Consider the following 17670-nt stretch of genomic DNA (forward strand, 5'->3'; position numbering starts at 1 on the left):
TTAGGAATGTTTATTGAAAATCCAATTATTTAAACAAGAAAAAGAACAGAAAAAGGGGAGAATAAACAGATATGGCTGGCTTTATGATTTCTCCATTAGTTAAAAGTATTTTACAATTCCATTTATGTTTAATTTATATGTTTATTGGAACAGATAGATATCTCTAAGTTAAATTTTTAATTAAACATGAGAAGGTGAAACATTGAAGGCACTAAAGGGCACATAGAAGAAGAATGCTGCAACTAAAATAGGATAACATAGGAAACTGTTGACTATGGCACGCTGTTAGGACTGACATTCAGTTTACTTATGCTAGGAGAGCTAGGTCAACACCTAAGGGGTAAGGTAGTCTTTTGGTTGGGTCAGGGGCCTTTTGGTCATTGCTGTAACAGAAAGAGAGTGAGCCAATATAGGTAGTGGGGAGGTCAATGAGTGAGGTATGCTTGAGCTAGAATCTACTTACTGCATAGGAGGGTCCCAGGCTCTCGAATTCCTGTGGAAAGTTGTACTGTTTGGTTGTTGAATTGAGATACAATTTTTACTGGTTTTGGACTCAATTCTCTCTGCTGTCTCTCTGTACTGTTCTATTGGGTTGCTAACTCTCTTACAGGTAGTCGGGGCCTAACAATTGGTATCAGAGACCTTCGATTCCTGGTGGATGCCGCACACTCGGATGGATTCTAGAGTTGACTCCGTTGAAGCTCACTTAGCTGCTCTTCAGGACACGGTGACATCGCACGCTCATGGGCTGGCGGTGATCACTGAGAAACTGGAAATGGTGATTAAGGGCCAAGCTCTCATCGCCTCGGAGTTGGCCACGGGTCGGTTCGGCTCTGACCGTCCGCTGGGAGCCGGTGAGCAGTCCTCGGCCGGTTCACCCCAACAAGGGGGGTCGTCGGGCCGCGCGGGTGAAGGGGGCCATCGCCATGAATTCCGAGCTCGGAAAATTGAATTGCTTGTGTATTCGGGGGCTGACCTGGACGAGTGGGCTTATCGGGCTGAATGGTATTTCGGCTTGCAACGGTTGTCGGAGGCGGAGCAATTGGAGGCTGCGATCATGTGTTTCGAGGGGGCCGCCTTGCACTGGTTTTGCTGGGAAAATCTGAGGCGTCCGATTGCGTCGTGGGAGGAGCTAAAGTCCTTACTCGTCAAAAGATTCCGTCCCGTGACAGAGGGTTCTCTATACGATCGGTTGCTCAATCTCCGGCAGACATCCACTGTCCAAGACTATTGGAGACAGTTCGAATCCATTGCCCGATGCTGGGGACGATCGAAGACTCCGTGTTGGTCTCCACCTTTCTGAAGGGCTTGAAGCTGGACATTCAGGGCCCTTTACGTATCCTCAAGCCCGCGGGCCTGGCCCAATTGATGGAACTGGCTGAAGTGATTGAGGCCAATCAGACCTTGGTTCGGGCTCATCGTGGTGGGCCGCCCAAGCCGAACCCTAACCCGGCCCGACCATTGGGCCCCTTGCAGATTGAGAGCCCTCGGGGCACCTTTCCTTCGTCGGCTTCCCTTTCGCCCACCGCGGCTTCACCCCCTGCATCCTCGATAGCTTACCAACGGCTCACCGAGGCGGAGCTCCAGGACCGGAAATCTCGTGGTGTTTGTTTTAAGTGTGAGGGCAAGTGGCGTCGGGGGCATGAGTGTAAATTTCTGGAGTTGCAGATTGTTTTAGTCCAAGATGAGGCCACTGTTGACGCGGCTGAGGACCCGATTGAGGAGTTGCTGGGTATGCCTTCGAGTACCCCAACATCGACGGATTTGGAGGCACAAATTGTAGAGGTTTCATTGAATTCTGTGGTGGGGTTAACTTCGCCGAAGACTATGAAGTTGCTGGGTAGTATTCACGGCAGAGAAGTGGTGGTTTTGATTGACAGTGGGGCTACGCACAACTTCATCACCGCTGACTTGGTTTTGACATTGCCGCTGCCAATTTCTAGCACTGAAATGTATGGGGTTCAGATGGGAATGGGGCAGGCCATGCACGGGGAAGGAGTATGCCTCTCGGTTCCGCTGTTGTTGCAAGAATTGGAGATCATTGACGATTTTTTGCCCCTACTGTTGGGCAGCGCTGATGTTATTCTGGGCATTCAGTGGCTTGAGACTTTGGGCGGCACATACCACCATTGGAAGGATCATATCATGAAGCTGAATGTTGGGGGTAAGGCCTATACGCTACGGGGCGATCCTTCGCTGCATAAAACTTGAGTATCCCTTAAGACAATGCACAAGATTTTACAGCAGGAGCGTCAAGGAGTTTGGGTGGAATTGGGGACGTCTACGGTTACCTCACCGAGTGCAGAGACAACCGGCCCAGCTGCGGCCCTCATTGAGAAATTTGCTTTGGTCTTTGCTCTGCCAGCCACATTGCCGCCGCCTCGGAGTCATGATCACCGTATGCCCTTGCGGCCAGGGACCTCGCCGGTTAGTGTGCGACTGTATCGGTACCCCCAGATTCAGAAGGATGAGATTGAGCGGTTAGTGGGAGAGATGCTGGCGGCTGGTATCATTCGCCCCGGTACCAGTCCATACTCCAGCCCGATTCTGTTGGTTCAGAAGAAGGGCGGGAGTTGGCGATTTTGTGTGGATTACCGTGCCCTCAACCGTGAGACAGTCGCCGATAAGTTTTCCATTCCCGTTATCGACGAGTTGTTGGACGAACTCCATGGTGCCAAGGTCTTCTCGAAGTTGGATCTCCGTTCGGGATATCATCAAATCCGAGTACGGCTGGATGACTTTCACAAGACGGCTTTTCGGACTCATGAGGGTCACTACGAGTTTGCGGTCATGCCATTTGGGCTGACAAACGCCCCTGCCACGTTTCAGTCCTTGATGAACGAAGTCTTCAAGCCATTTCTACGGCGTTTTGTGTTGGTATTCTTTGATGACATATTAGTTTACAGCCCGGATACCGACTCCCACATGGAGCACCTTTCCTTGGTCCTACAGATGTTGGTTCAGCACAAGTTGTATGCGAACCTAAAGAAATGCTGTTTTTTCCAATGCCAGTTGGAGTATTTGGGTCAGATCATCTCTGCAGAGGGCGTGGCCGTGGAACCCTCGAAGATCCAGGCTATGGTGGATTGGCCACTCCCAACCACACTCAAGGAGTTGCGGGGATTCCTAGGACTGACGGGGTACTATCGGAAGTTTGTGGCCGGTTATGGGGCCATTGCTCGACCACTCACGGACCAATTGAAGAAGGATCAATTCGGGTGGACCAAGGAGGCTTCGGAGGCGTTTATGGCTCTCAAGACAGCCTTAGTATCTGTGCCCATATTGGCTCTGCCTGACTTTACCAAACAATTCGTTGTGGACACGGATGCTTCGGGGTATGGCATTGGGGCGGTCTTAATGGAAGAAGGCACTTAAACCTCGTGCCAATTGAAGTCCATCTATGAGAAAGAGCTTATGGCGATTGTCCTTGCCATTTTGAAGTGGCGGCCGTATTTGTTGGGTCGAAAGTTTATAGTGAGAACGGACCAAAAAAGCTTGAAGTTTTTGCTAGAGCAACGCCTTGTGTCGCAGGAACATCAAAAGTGGCTGGTGAAAATTCTAGGCTATGACTTTGAGATACATTTTTGGCCAGGAGTGGGCAATAGTGCAGCTGATGCGCTCTCTCGGTTACCCCAGGTGGAGTGTACCACTTTATCCTCTACTACGTGGCTGGATTGGGACGTGGTGGCTCAGGAGGTGCAGCAAGAAAAATTGTTCAGTGGGGTGCTAGCTGACCTTGTCCAAGGGAATGGGGTTCCGGGTTTTACTAGGGAGCATGGTCGTCTCCTTTATAAGGGCAGATTGGTCCTCACAGCTACATCGACATTGCTGCCAGAATTCTTGCGTGATTACCATTGTTCACCGGTTGGGGGACATTCCGGGGAGTCTCGGACTTACCAACGACTACGATGCGATGTGTATTGGCCGGGTATGAAAAAGGCAGTGGTAGAGTTTGTGCGGCACTGTGACGTTTGCCAAAGAAACAAGAGTATGGCCATGTCGCCTGCGGGGTTGCTGCAGCCACTGCTGTTGCCAGAGTGTGTTTGGGAGGACGTCTCGATGGATTTTATTGAAGGATTACCCAAATCTGAAGGGGTGGACTCGATTTTAGTGGTAGTGGATCGGCTGAGTAAATACAGCCACTTTATTGGTCTCAAACATCCTTTCAATGCCCGGACTGTGGCGGAAAAGTTTGTTGATTATGTGGTCAAGTTACATGGCGTACCACGCTCTATAGTTTCTGACAGAGACCGGATTTTTTTGAGCAATTTCTGGACTGAGTTGTTTCGGTTGCAGGGTACGGAACTTAAGCGGAGGATGGCCTACCACCTCCATACCGATGGCCAAACGGAGGTGGTTAACAGGTGCCTTGAAACCTATCTACGCTGTTTCGCTTCAGAGAAGCCTCGAGTATGGGCAAAATGGCTGTCATGGGCTGAATATTGGTACAATACTACATTCCATTCGGCCTTGGGGTGCACCCTGTTCAAGGTTTTGTATGGTCGTGATCCACCTTCTTTGCTTCGCTATGAGAATGGCACCACTACTGCTGTGGCAGTTGAACAGTTGCTAGAAGACAGAGACGCTTTTTTGGATGATTTGAAGATGCATCTGTTGAGGGCACAGCAGCGGATGAAGGCAGCGGCTGATTTATCTCGGCGACCAGTGGAGTTTCAGGAGTGGGACTCGGTGTTCGTCAAGCTGCGCCCATACAGACAGAAATCCTTAGCGATTCGGAAGAACGAAAAACTGGCAGCACGCTTTTATGGGCCATTTAAGGTGCTGTCTAGGATCGGCCCCGTTGCCTATCGCCTTGATTTGCCAGCATCTTTTGCCATCCACCCCGTTTTCCATGTATCCAAGCTCAGAGCGGCTGTTGGCACATCGCATTCATCTCCCACCTTGCCTCCCACCATCACTGCTGACTTGGAACTGATTGTGGAACCAAAGGACTTGCTCAACGTACGCTACACCACCAACGGCGCAGGAAGACAGCTCGAAGTGTTGATTAAATGGAAGGATCTACCCCTGTTCGAAGCCACATGGGAGAAGTTCGACTCCATTCGACACCAGTTTCCAGCATTTAACCTTGAGGACAAGGTTCGAGATATAGGGGGGTAATGTTAGGAGTGACATTCGGTTTACTTATGCTAGGAGAGCCAGGTCAACACCTAAGAGGTAAGGTAGTCTTTCGGTTGGGTCAGGGGCCTTTTGGTCATTGCTGTAACAGAGAGAGTGAGCCAATATAGGTAGTGGGGAGGTCAGTGAGTGAGGTATGCTTGAGCTAGAATCTGCTTACTGCATAGGAGGGTCCCAGGCTCTCGAATTCCTGTGGAAAGTTGTACTGTTTGGTTGCTGAATTGAGATACAATTTTTACTGGTTTTGGACTCAAATCTCTCTGCTGTCTCTCTGTACTGTTCTATTGGGTTGCTAACTCTCTTACAGGTAGTCGGGGCCTAACACACGCTAGCCCTGGACAAATTTGAATATACATTGGCAGCTGTATTATAAATCAGTAGTTTGTATAGCTTGAAATTATTAGGCAAGAAATTAGAGTGTAGAATGAAAAGTGTAATTGTATCAGCTGTTGTGACAAGTTAACTGAGATAAAATTTATGTTTCTTGAATTTGTCTACTGACATTATGTGTAAAGTGGAGGAATTGACGTAGTTACATTGATTAACTGACTACAGGCTGTGATGGAGCTCCGCTACTACCTTTGCTTTTTATTATTGTTAACATGGGTTTCAACATTTCTTTGCTGCATCTGCTTAAGATCTCATCTGCCGTGGTGTCTTGTCTCGCCTCAACATTCTCAGGTACTTCATTTATTTAAACTTAGAAAACTAGTGCCAATTTTAAGTATATCACATAATTCCATATTGTGTACATAAATATGGGAGGATCAAAAGTTCAAAACTACCGGTTTAGTTGGAGAACGCATACAAGAGAAGCCTTCATTATAGAGAATTACGTGTAGAAAAGGAATAGGAAACTTAAGATTAAAAATGGACAAGAATGAAACCATAAGAAAAACTTTTGCTCTTGATTAAGGAAAATGATATATAGAATGAAAGAATTAATATTGTTGTGGCACTACAAGTTCAGGCCGGGTTTGAAAATGTTAATATGAGTTATATGGGATGGTCAAACTGTTTTTAATGTCCTCACTCTTACAAGTTACAACCTACATCACACAAACCTGAGACTGGTTCAGAAAGGTAAGATTTTATTTGATCCTAAGTTCTTAGGTTTATCTTAGGTTTCACACCACCATGACTACCAAAATGGATTTGAGACTGGGATTTATGAACCTGAGGAAGGGTTTGATCTTCTACACGAGTCTAAAATGATTAGATATTGAGTGCTTAACTTAATAAACAGCTAAAGATGAGTAATAGAATACTTTATGACAGTACGGAAATTGGCATTTTACGAGATTTTCATTAGAAGGATGTCATGAAGTTTCGTTCCATAATTTGCTTAAATGTTGTTATTTGCTTGTTTTTTTTAGCTTCTTGTGTGGACTTTGTTTCTTGAGGAAAGAAATGTAAATTAATCGATGTGTTCTTTGGACTACTACATGGCAGTACCAATATCTGTGTATCTCTTCACACTGCCACTTCCATATCTTGGAGTGGCATCATCCCTGCCAAAAGGCTTTGTAGCTGGAGCCATTGTTCTTGTTATGGGTTTGCTCATCTATTCTTGGACACCTTCAGTGATTTCCTCTAATGCCTCCCCAGCTCCTCCTAACCTCTGATCACTGTCATTGACTCATTGGCACCTCGTGCTCCTACTCCTACTCCTACTCCTACAATGGCTAAATCAAAGCCTTGATTTTTGGTAATAAAAAATAATATTGTTGTAATCGTATTTCAATTGTTACATAATGTAAAATGGCTAAGAATGTGCATTCATGATCTTTGTTGCGCAAGCAATTAAAGATCACACATCAATTAAGTTTGTGTGGAATGTGGATTCTCAGTTGAAGAGGAAGACGAATAGAAATTGAGTTAGAATCCTCATCTTTTTAACTGTTGTTCCAAGAAAAATGCCTTAGTTCCAGCGTGATTATTGGTTGGGGAAAGCCGTAAAGAAGAAATTAACCCCAAAATTTTCTTCTATTTTTGATTACCGTGACACTATTTAGCCACGTGCTCAGCCGTGAATCTAGTTTGGGAAATTGGGTTGAGATCGGATGTTAGATATTTATTTGAGAAGTTATAACAAATTTCCAATGATAAGCAATAAATGTTCTTTATTTAATGTTTAGAAATGATAACTTCATAAAAAAAAAGGGAAAACTTGATATTTACCCATTTTTAGAGTTGATTAACTAAATATACCCACAAATAATATTTAATTAAGTTATACCCATTTTTATAATGATATTTCCTAGACTACTCTTGAACAAGCTTATACTAACAAATCTATTTGAATGAAAAAACTCAGAGAAGTTTTTGCTAAAAAGCTAAGCAAACTTCTGAGAAAAAGAACAAAACATTAAATTGAAGGAAGAAGAACAAACATCATAAACAATGAAGAAAATACAGTAATGACAAAAGACATATTATTAACTAAATACAAACAATAAAAACACCACAGAACTAAGACAAGTTAATCGTCAAACACATGCAATTTAGTTTAGGACTTTCATCAAACATCTGGATTGCAAGATCTATTCAAAACTCGTTTACATACCTAACTACAACCAAACCTTTATCTTGTTCAAAATGTAATGGAGCTAGAAGTAGCTCAACGCTAGCAGCAGCACCGGTGGTGGCTCGCGACATCGAAGGATGAATTAATGGCGTATGATCGGTTAACTCATGGTGAAGAAGATGACGAGTTACGGTTGTGTCTCGCCTGTGCCTGGCTGTGTCGTGCGTGTGTTCAGGTGCGTCATAGAGTCGAAGACGATCGTGTAGTCAGAGTGGTAAACAATCAATCATGAGTCTATAACTCATACCACGTCGTGGGTGTGTTTGAGGACACAATGAGTCACGAGTGGTTTGATATCTGTCAAGGGTATAATGGGAAAACTAAATAAAAATCGGGTATAATAGTAATAGTCTTAAAAAGTAGATAGGATCGAGAGAAGGAAACTTAAAATGGGTATACCATCTAATTCCTACTAAAAAAAAATGTCATATACATCTTAGAAATCCTGTATATGGAAGAAAATGAGAAATATCTTCAAACCAAATAAGTTACTTGTCCTCAAGAGCATGCACAAACTAAGAGCATTGAGAGCTATTTTATCTCCATTTTACATCATCAAATTTTTTATTTTTATTTTACATCAAACTGCCATACATCACCTTTTTATTTTATATCACCAAAAACTTCACTTTAATATTTTTTTATTCATTTAAAATATTTTTTCACTTTTAATAATATCTCTATATATATTAATATTGGTAATATCTATAATGTTTAATATAATTAGATTCTACAATTAAAAAAAGAAAAAAAGGTATACTCTATTTTATTAATCCAAAAGTTATAAAACAAAAATATAAATTAATTGAAAAATATAAAAAACAATAAAATTCATTCTAAATATTGTTAAAATAAAACAAAATATATTATAATTTTACAAATACTTAAATAATTAATACATAAAAAATAACATAAAAATACATGAAATAATATATATTTATATGATACTGCAAATTATATATATATATAGCGATTACAATGCATCCACTTTTTTGACAATACTTGTGCATTACTTTTCTATTTTCGGCACTTTGATAGATGTGATCCAAATTTTTTTTATATGATAGTGTACATTGTAGCTATCTAGAAATTTCTACAAATTAATTTTTTTTTTAAATAAATTATGGTATTGAAAACAGGGTTCAAACAATTTGTTGAACACATGCTTATTCTTTTGTATACGCATGTAAGATTCAATTATTTGAACTTTGTTTTTGGCATTTCTTGAAAATTTGCAGGGTGTCTTAAATGATTACAATGTACATTGTCATATAAAAAAGTTGGAAAAAATCATCGAGGTGTAGAAAACACAAACTAACTGCTCTGGTGTTGTAAAAAAAGTAGATGTATTGTAATCGCTCCATATATATATACTTTTTAAAGAGAAGATATATATATATATATATATATATTTATATATGTTGACAAGAGAATAAATGCATCATTATATATATATATATATATGTTTGGAGGGATACGTATTTTACAACATCTAATGGAGTTAGATTTTAAGGTGTTGAGCTATTATTTTAGGTATATTGCTATTATACAATAGCTGATGTGAGTGCTCTAATTAGAGATACTATTGAAAAATTAGATAACATACTTGTTGTATATTCTTACAAAGACCCAAAGACATTGTTGTTGACGTCGTTTTTTGTCAACTTAAAATGTAGAGCACGTAAACAGTAAAAACTATGGCAAGAATAACACAATAAAACAATGAGAGTTTTTTACGTGGTTCAGCAGTTAACTCTGCATAGTCTACGAGTCTTTTTTATTAGAACTTAGGAAATTTCTAGAAATTCTTCAGGGATAAATTCTCCAGAGATTCTCTCAAGATCACAAAATTTCCGGTCCTCTACAAAGGTACATGATCTCTCTATTTATAGAGGAGATCTCAGAATACAATCCCACACGTTTCAGGAAGTTATTCTGTTCATTAATAAATTTAATGACTTTAAAGTTTGTAACTCCTATATACAAGGAAACGTCCCCTGAAGACCAGGGGGCGTATAACCGACTAGTTAATATCCCTTTATTGTAGGGAAGTTACAACAATAAATATCTCTTGAATGCATAGATTGCGTCTCCTCAGGTGACCTGTTAAGTCGTTCGAGATCAACAATCAGCATCATGCCAGTCTAGGTCTCTGAGTAAATTACGAGTTGCATTATTTTCCCCAAGACCAGCTCGGAGTGGGTAAATATCATCGAAGCCACCTTATTTCGAGCTCACACCCATGCCAAGCTCGGACCTCTTGATCTGAGGCCACCCGACAATGGACGTCCTCCGATGTTCTATCTTTCGAGCTTATAAGGACTTCGAGGCTACCCGTCTTCGAGGTTGCCACCTGCTTTGAAGATTCAACGTTTAGATTACGAACATGTATTTTAGCTATCACGAGCTTACACCTGACGAATCCAGCTTTCGAGGTCACAACCTCAAGTCTCGAAATCTGGGTGTAACATTTTGCCCCCTCAAAAGTATTAGTTCGAATCCTATGAGAAAGAAACTTTTGAACTACTTTCTTCGGGAACCGCACCGTCACACATACTCGAGTATGGACACGCGTCAGTTGAGTATTGCTTATTCAAGGTACTTGAGTACCTTGGAAACTTGCTCACGATCGTTCGTCTGCCACCTTTACAGTACCATCATATCACTTATCCCTGACTGTCGGATTTGGCACGGAATCTAGCCAATGGCTTAGATTGGTTCGACTTTCAACATCTCCATGGGCCTATAAATAAGCTTCCAGTCGTCTTCTTCATTTTTCCCTTACATTCAAATTTTTTTTTAGAGAGAAAATACCAGAGCCATTCTCGTCCGATTCTTGCATGTTCTCCAAGCCGAGAAGACAAAACGCAGTCGGACTTTTTGAATCGGTGAGATCGTACTTGCAACCGCTCGTTCAGTCATCCATTTCTCTGTTCCCACCGATTACATTGTGTAAGTATCTGATCTTGGCTTTATATATATATATTTTTTTTCTCTTTTATGTGTGTTTCTGCCTCCATTGCATCTTAGTCACTGGAACTGTGCTGGTTCATTCTTTAGTTTAATGCATTAGGATGCTTTGATCGATAGACATTAGGTTTAGGTTTCCACGTTACTGGTTCTTAATCCAGTTCATATGTAGGAAGACCTAAATATGGTCTTTTTTCTGAGTTTTAAAATTTTTGAGGCCCTTTCTTGCACACCAAGATATCGGGTACAAAATCTGGGTTTTAAAGAATGCATGATTCTAAAAAATATCACTTTTTTAATAACCGCCATATTTTTTCCCTGATATTTCGGGATTCCCCAAAACATGTCCACCTTTTTTCCTTTCGGTGGAAGATACGCTCTGAGATTGGCCTCATCCTTTGGATCGAGCTTGCCTTGTAGCCTCGATCATTCGAGCTTAGGTATTATTTCTCATTATTTCTTGCTCGCTTGGCCCTCACCCTTTTGCTTTCTTGTTAGATGCCGCAGAATTCGAGAAAGTGGTGGGGGTCAAAGCTCGCGATTCCTTATTCACCAGTAGCTCCAAGTCCGGAGTCTCCTTTTACTCGGAACCATCGTTTAATTCGGGAGCACGAACTGAGGCATGAGCAAGAGGACACTCGAGATCACTTCCGACGTCAGATAGACGAGGTCGAGGAAGGGAAAAGGAAGAGACTAAGGGTCGCCCTTCATCCAGACCCTGACACCGAGCCTAGACCGATTCCCCTCGACCCTAAGCTTAAAGTGATAGTTGCCTTCAAACCAGGTGATTTGCAATTTTCACTGATGGGGGAGCCCTCTACCTCACAGCCGAGGAGGGGGTTTTTCGAGGCCGAGCATTATTGGAGCTCGATTACATCATTGGGCCAGATAACCGACATCTTGGCCCTTCATGGTACAGGATTATCAGGCGCGCTAAGGTGTTGAGCCCCGACCTCCCACGAGCGAAGCCACCGCGCCCCAGGAGATGGAAACCCTGACAACAAGCTGAGATATGCGGCTTGGAGCCAGAGCACATGAAGGCAGGAGCAATACTGCCTTTGAAGTCTTTCTTCAAAGACTTCACAAACTTTGTTGGGTTGACCCCCTTCCAGCTCAACACCAATTCTTACAGGGTTCTGTCTGCCCTGAGGTCGCTATACCACGAGCTGAAGTGGGAAGGACCATCGCCAGAGGAGATCCTGTATCTCTTTTGTTTGAAAAGCAATCCCTCCCGAGCTCAGGGAGGAGATGGCTTCTATTATCTCTCGAGCTACCCCAAGGAGAAGAAGATGTTCGAGGATCTTCCCAATCATCCTCCTGACTTCAAGAAGGCCTTCTTTTGGACAGATGGCCTAGCTCCGTCTCGATACTACTTGTTCAGACGGATTCGTAAGTATCTCAACCTCCTTCTTTTCTGTGCTCGAACTTTTGTTTATAGGCCCGTTCTTAGTTGAAATGTGTTTGATTTTCTAGCCAACTATCATCGCCCTGCTCCCACTGATGAGATGAAGGAGCATAGAGAGACTCTGCTCCAACTCCCTTACGACAGGAGATCCCTCTCGTATCTTTTGCACGAAGACAAGCTTCGAGCTTGCGGGCTCTTAGGAAAGGATCAGTCCACCTCGGATTGGTCCAATAAAAAATATGACCGCTGGGAGCTCGTGCCTCTGCCAACGGGCATCCTCCCCCCAAGGAGAGAGGTGAGGCCTCCGCCTCCAGTTCGTCAAAGGAGTCCGCAATTAGGGAACGAGGCCAACGACGAGGCCTCAGGCTCGGGCTCGGATGAGCAAGGTACAGTCATCCTAAGCTCGAATATGTGGTCCCCCTCCCTATTAAAGCATAAACCCAATAGATTAGTATTGTGTGAGGACGATAGAAACTATTTTTATGTATGGTCTTGGGTAGATGAACGAGTTCATAGGTTCGATAGTTGGCTCGGGAAATATGACATCATGTATAGCTTGAACGAGGTATGGAACGGAATAGCCGTCCAATATGGGACCAATAACTATAGGGACCTTTCGAGGTTGACGTCCACCTATAGGGAAGGTACTCCCCTCGCCTCTTCTGAAGATGGGGGAATTTCGTGGTTGCCGAGCACAAGCTCGTGGGAGAGTTCCAGTTAGGTTTTTCTCCACTTGTCTTTTTATTCTTTGTCTGTTAGCGCCATGCTAAATCTTAATTGCAATTGTGCAGGTGCCATGGATTCCGACCTTGATGCCGTGCTTGCTAGTGGCGAGGGGGCTCAAAAGAGTAAGCACCCGAGAGGCTCGCGGAGGTCGGGCCGACCCTCCAAAGTCCTTAAGCGCACTGAGAAGACTCCACCAACTCCGACTACTGCGAGCATAGCCGAGGACCCGACTGCCCAGGTCGACGCATCCATCTCGGCCACTTCTTCCGTGCTTCCCTCGGTCACAGTCCACCCAGTACTCGGCCCACCCCCGAAGAAGCCCTCAACCTCCAAGTCACATATGCTGTCGATCCGACCTCATGTTGATGAGTTCGCGATTGACAAGGCTGAGCCCACGGGGCTATACTTGGTTCGGACATCCTGTCTTGGGTGGGTTAGAGCCTTGGTGGTTTCGACGCTGAGCATTGGGAGTTTGTGAATAAAGCTCGGGACTGCAATACTCTTTATGATAAGAGTATCGAGCTTACTGCCGCGGTAACTTTTCACAACTTATTTTTAATTGTTTATGTGCCTTATCATATGCTCTAATTCAATCTCTTTGTGTGCCAGGCTCTTGTTGTCTCAGCTCAACTTAATTATAAGTTGACCAACGAGGTGCACTCGAGCATGTCTTTAGCCCAAGAGTCGAAGGATCTTCAGCTTAAGATGGCTGATGAGCTCAAGGCTGTGAAGACAGAGGTCGAGGCTAAGACAGCCGAGCTTGAAAAGGCGAATGCTCGGCTTGCGGAGCTGGAGAAGGCCAATGCCAAGCTTGAGGAAGAGAAGGCAGCCACTTTCGAGATAATAGAGAATGAAAAGGCTCGTCTCCTCGCCGAGTTTAAAGAGAAGAAGGACAAGGCGGTTGATTTAGCCATGTATAGTATCTGGGCCAGCAACGCCGACCTCGACACCAGCTTCCTTGGCTCTTTTGAGGCAGGAGTCGTGGCCAAATGGCATGCTCGGCTTGAAGCGGAGGAGGCTGCTCGGGAGGCTCAGAAGGGTAGTCATGCTATTCGTCCTGGAGAGTCTAGTGCTGCTGATGCTGAGAAGGCTAAGGAGATTGCTCCTTCATAAATCTTACCTCGGGGCTGCGTCCCTTTATTTTTGTAATTGTTTTAATTTATGCCCGTAGAGCTGATACAATTTCTCTTTCTTTTTGACTTTCTTTTAATATATATGCTTTCCATTTCTCGGTTTGAAATATTTTGCACACTTTATATTAAAGAGTCGTATATGCCTGTTTAATCACACAAACATAGTTTGGATTTAAGCTCGAGGTTCAATGCATTCATGCACAGTTTGCTCGAATTATCCGCTTTCGATCTCGTTATTTGTCAAGGTCGGATATTACTTTAACCATGCACCCGAAAGTACTTGTATGGTGTGTAATGCAAACGGTTTAGTTATATCTTACTTTTTAGTTACTTTTTCTCGTCCTTGGTTATCTCTCCGAGGTTATGAGGTCGAAACTATTTTTTTTGCAAGATACTCCAGCCTCGGTCTCCACATACTACCGATTAGTTTTGGCTGGTTTGTTCCAAACCTATTAAGGTTGTGTTAGGTTTGTAATCCATACACTTGCATTTTAATCTAGTTTGGTTATATCCAAACTGTCTTAGCTCGCGTATTTGGTTATGTCCAAACACTTGTACGTTTTTTTTATGTTTGATTGCTTGGTTGCATCCAAACTATCTTAGCTCGCACATTTGGTTATATCCAAACACTTGCATGTATTTCGTATATGTTATTTTATTTTTCAAGCTGATAGTATATATACCAATGATGCCCCCTTAATATCCTATGAATGTGACCATAGGTTATTAAATTAAGAGAGATTGCAAAAAAAATGAAAAAACATAACATATTAAACGAAATAAATCTTTATTTGGCAAAACCCCAAAAATAGACAAAACAGTACAGATAAACAAGCATGGTTACAAGTGACATCCCTCCTATACTATTGATAGTAAGGTCGTAGGTGTTCGCCATTCCATGCTCGCGGTACTAGACTTCCATCCAATCTCGCCAACTTGTAAACATCGGGTTGGATGACTGATTCTATCTGGTAAGGTCCTTCCTAATTTGGCCCGAGCATGCTAGCTGCTGGATCTCGCGTTGCCAAGAATACACGCCTTAGCACTAAGTCTCCTACACCGAATTTTCGATCTCGAACCCTTTTGTTGAAGTACTTGGTAGCTCGCTGTTGGTATGCAGCATTTTTTAGCTGAGCTTCATTCCTTCTTTCTTCAATCAGGTCAAGAGTTTCTTCGAGCTGAGTGTGGTTCGAGGCTTGATCGTAAGCGAGAGCTCGAATTGTGGGAATTTCGACCTCAACTGGCAACATAGCCTCGCAACCGTACGCCAGAGAGAACGGGGTATGTCCCGTCGATGTTCGGGCCGTAGTCCTATATCCCAATAGGACTTGGGGCAATTCTTCGGGCCATCGTCCTTTTGCTTCTTCCAACTTTTTCTTCAGCGAACTCTCTAGAATTTTGTTTACAGCTTCGACCTGGCCATTCGCCTGGGGATGGGCCACTGACGAGAAATTCTTTATTATTCCATTTTTTTTCGCAAAAGTTGGTAAACAGATCGCTGTCGAACTGGGTACCGTTGTCGGATACAATTTTCCTTGGTATCCCATATCGACATATGATGTTCTTTACTACAAAGTCAAGGACTTTTTTGGAGGTTATAGTTGCTAACAGTTCAGCTTCTGTCCACTTCGTGAAGTAATCTACGGCGACTACCGCGTACTTCACTCCGCCCTTGCCAGTTGGGAGAGAGCCTATGAGGTCGATTCCCCATACCGCAAATGGCCATGGGGAGGTCATCATAGTCAGCTCGGATGGTGGAGCTCGAGGAATTGTGGCGAATCGCTGGCACTTATCACACTTCTTTACGTACTCAAAAGAATCTGACTTGATGGTAGGCCAGAAATATCCTTGGCGTATGATTTTCTTGGACAAGCTATGCCCCCCAGTATGGTCTCCACAGAACCCTTCGTGAATTTCTTCAATGATTTTCTTGGCTTCGGGTGGAGTTACACACTGAAGTAATGGCATGTAATATCCTCTTCTATACAGCCTTCCATCCATAATGGTGTAACGGGGGATTTGATACATCAACTTTCGAGCCTGGTTCCGATCTTTTGGAAGGACGCCGGTCTCGAGATATTCGACTATTGGAGTCATCCAGGTAGGCTCGGAATTGATCATACACACGTCTTCTTGCTTGAGCTCGTTAATACTAGGTGCCGAGAGATGTTCAATTGGTACGATGTTCAGCTCGTCACTCTCGGTAGAGGTAGTGAGCCTGGCCAGGGCGTCCGCATTCGAGTTCTGCTCTCGCGGGACTTGTTCGATCGTGTAAAACTCAAAATGTTCCAATGCTGACCTTGCTTTTTCTAAGTAAGCTGCCATTTTCGTGCCACGAGCCTGGTATTCTCCCAAAATTTGGTTAACCACCAGCTGGGAGTCGCTGTAACAATGTATTGCTTTAGCATTGATCTCCTTGGCTATATGAAGTCCCGCCAGTAAAGCCTTGTATTCAGCCTCGTTATTAGATGCGTTGAAGTCAAATCTCAAGGCAGAATGAAATCTGCTTCCTACAGGAGTCAAAATTACTCCTGCCCCCGATCCATTTTCATTAGATGACCCATCAACGTAAAGTTTCCACAGCTCGTTGGCCGGGGTTATAACTTCATCGCTGGTCATGCCAGTACATTCCACTATAAAGTCTGCCAAGGCTTGTGCCTTAATGGTTGTCCTTGGATGATAGGTGATCTCGAATTTCCCGAGTTCAACTGCCCATTTAAGAAGTCGACCTGAAGCTTCTGGCTTAGACAAGACTTGTCTTAGTGGTTGATCAGTTAGTACATGGATGGAGTGCGCTTGAAAGTAGGGTCGAAGTTTCTGAGATGAGTGAATTAAGCTGAGAGCTAGCTTTTCCATCAAGGGATATCTCGACTCGTCCCCCAGTAACCTTTTACTGACGTAATATACGGGCCTTTGTACCTTTTCTTCCTCTCGTACGAGCACTGCACTTATGGCGTGCTTGGTAGTGGCAAGATATAAGTATAGCACTTCCCCTGTAATAGGTTTTGATAAGATAGGGGGTTTTGCGAGGTGTTTTTTAAGCTCCTGGAAGGCCAACTCACATTCTTCCGTCCATTCAAATTTCTTGCCTCCCCTCAACAGGTTTAAAAACGGAAGACAACGGTCTATAGATTTCGAGATAAACCTACTTAGTGCTGCCATTTTGCCGGTCAAACTCTGGACATCTTTGTGTTTTCGAGGTGAGGGCATATCGATCAGGGCCTGGATCTTGTCTGGGTTAGCTTTTATTCCTCGAGCATTTACAATGAAACCTAGGAATTTTTCTGAAGATACCCCAAAGGAGCATTTCTGAGGGTTAAGCTTCATGTTATATTTCCGGAGCACGACAAAGCATTCTTTGAGATCATCAACATGGTTATTGTTAAGTTGAGACTTGACTAACATGTCATCAACATAAACTTCCATGTTGTTCCCTATTTGCTCCGAGAACATCATGTTTACGAGTCGCTCGTATGTGGCTCCAGCATTTTTGAGCCCGAATGGCATGACGTTATAATAGTATAACCCTTTATCTGTTATGAAGCTCGAATGTTCCTGGTCAAGGGCATGCATGACAATCTGGTTATATCCAGAATAGGCATCCATGAATGACATTAGTCCATGCCCTGCCGTGGCATCCACGAGCTGGTCAATCCGTGGTAAAGGAAAGCAGTCCTTTGGACATGCCTTGTTGAGGTCCGAGTAGTCAA

The 17670-nt window shown here is 43.5% G+C and overlaps 2 protein-coding genes across 5 annotated transcripts in view; both read left to right on the forward strand.

Moving 5' to 3' along the window:
- Positions 1-17670, forward strand: part of LOC133788743 (uncharacterized) — a 72114-nt gene that overhangs the window by 4202 nt on the left and 50242 nt on the right. For all 4 annotated transcript variants that reach the window (XM_062226330.1, XM_062226331.1, XM_062226333.1 and 1 more), the window contains exon 9: positions 5695-5820. In XM_062226330.1, the coding sequence (XP_062082314.1) occupies positions 5695-5820 (126 nt within the window). The remainder of the gene's footprint in view (positions 1-5694; positions 5821-17670) is intronic.
- On the forward strand, positions 9279-13584 carry LOC133788744 (uncharacterized). The gene is made up of 3 exons (XM_062226335.1): positions 9279-12817; positions 12893-13361; positions 13437-13584. Exons 1-2 carry the CDS (start codon positions 12202-12204, stop codon positions 13303-13305), a joined length of 1029 nt encoding a protein of 342 aa, XP_062082319.1. The 5' UTR covers positions 9279-12201; the 3' UTR covers positions 13306-13361; positions 13437-13584.

This window comes from Humulus lupulus, chromosome 7 (assembly GCF_963169125.1).
Source record: "Humulus lupulus chromosome 7, drHumLupu1.1, whole genome shotgun sequence".
NCBI classification, from domain to species: Eukaryota; Viridiplantae; Streptophyta; class Magnoliopsida; order Rosales; family Cannabaceae; genus Humulus; species Humulus lupulus.

Bases quoted from the DNA above. Each gene is read 5' to 3' on its own strand.
- LOC133788744 (XM_062226335.1), top strand. From the start codon at position 12,202: ATGAAGGAGCATAGAGAGACTCTGCTCCAACTCCCTTACGACAGGAGA. The intron at 12,818-12,892 runs GTTAGGTTTTTC...GCAATTGTGCAG, and splicing joins AAGCTCGTGGGAGAGTTCCA to GTGCCATGGATTCCGACCTT.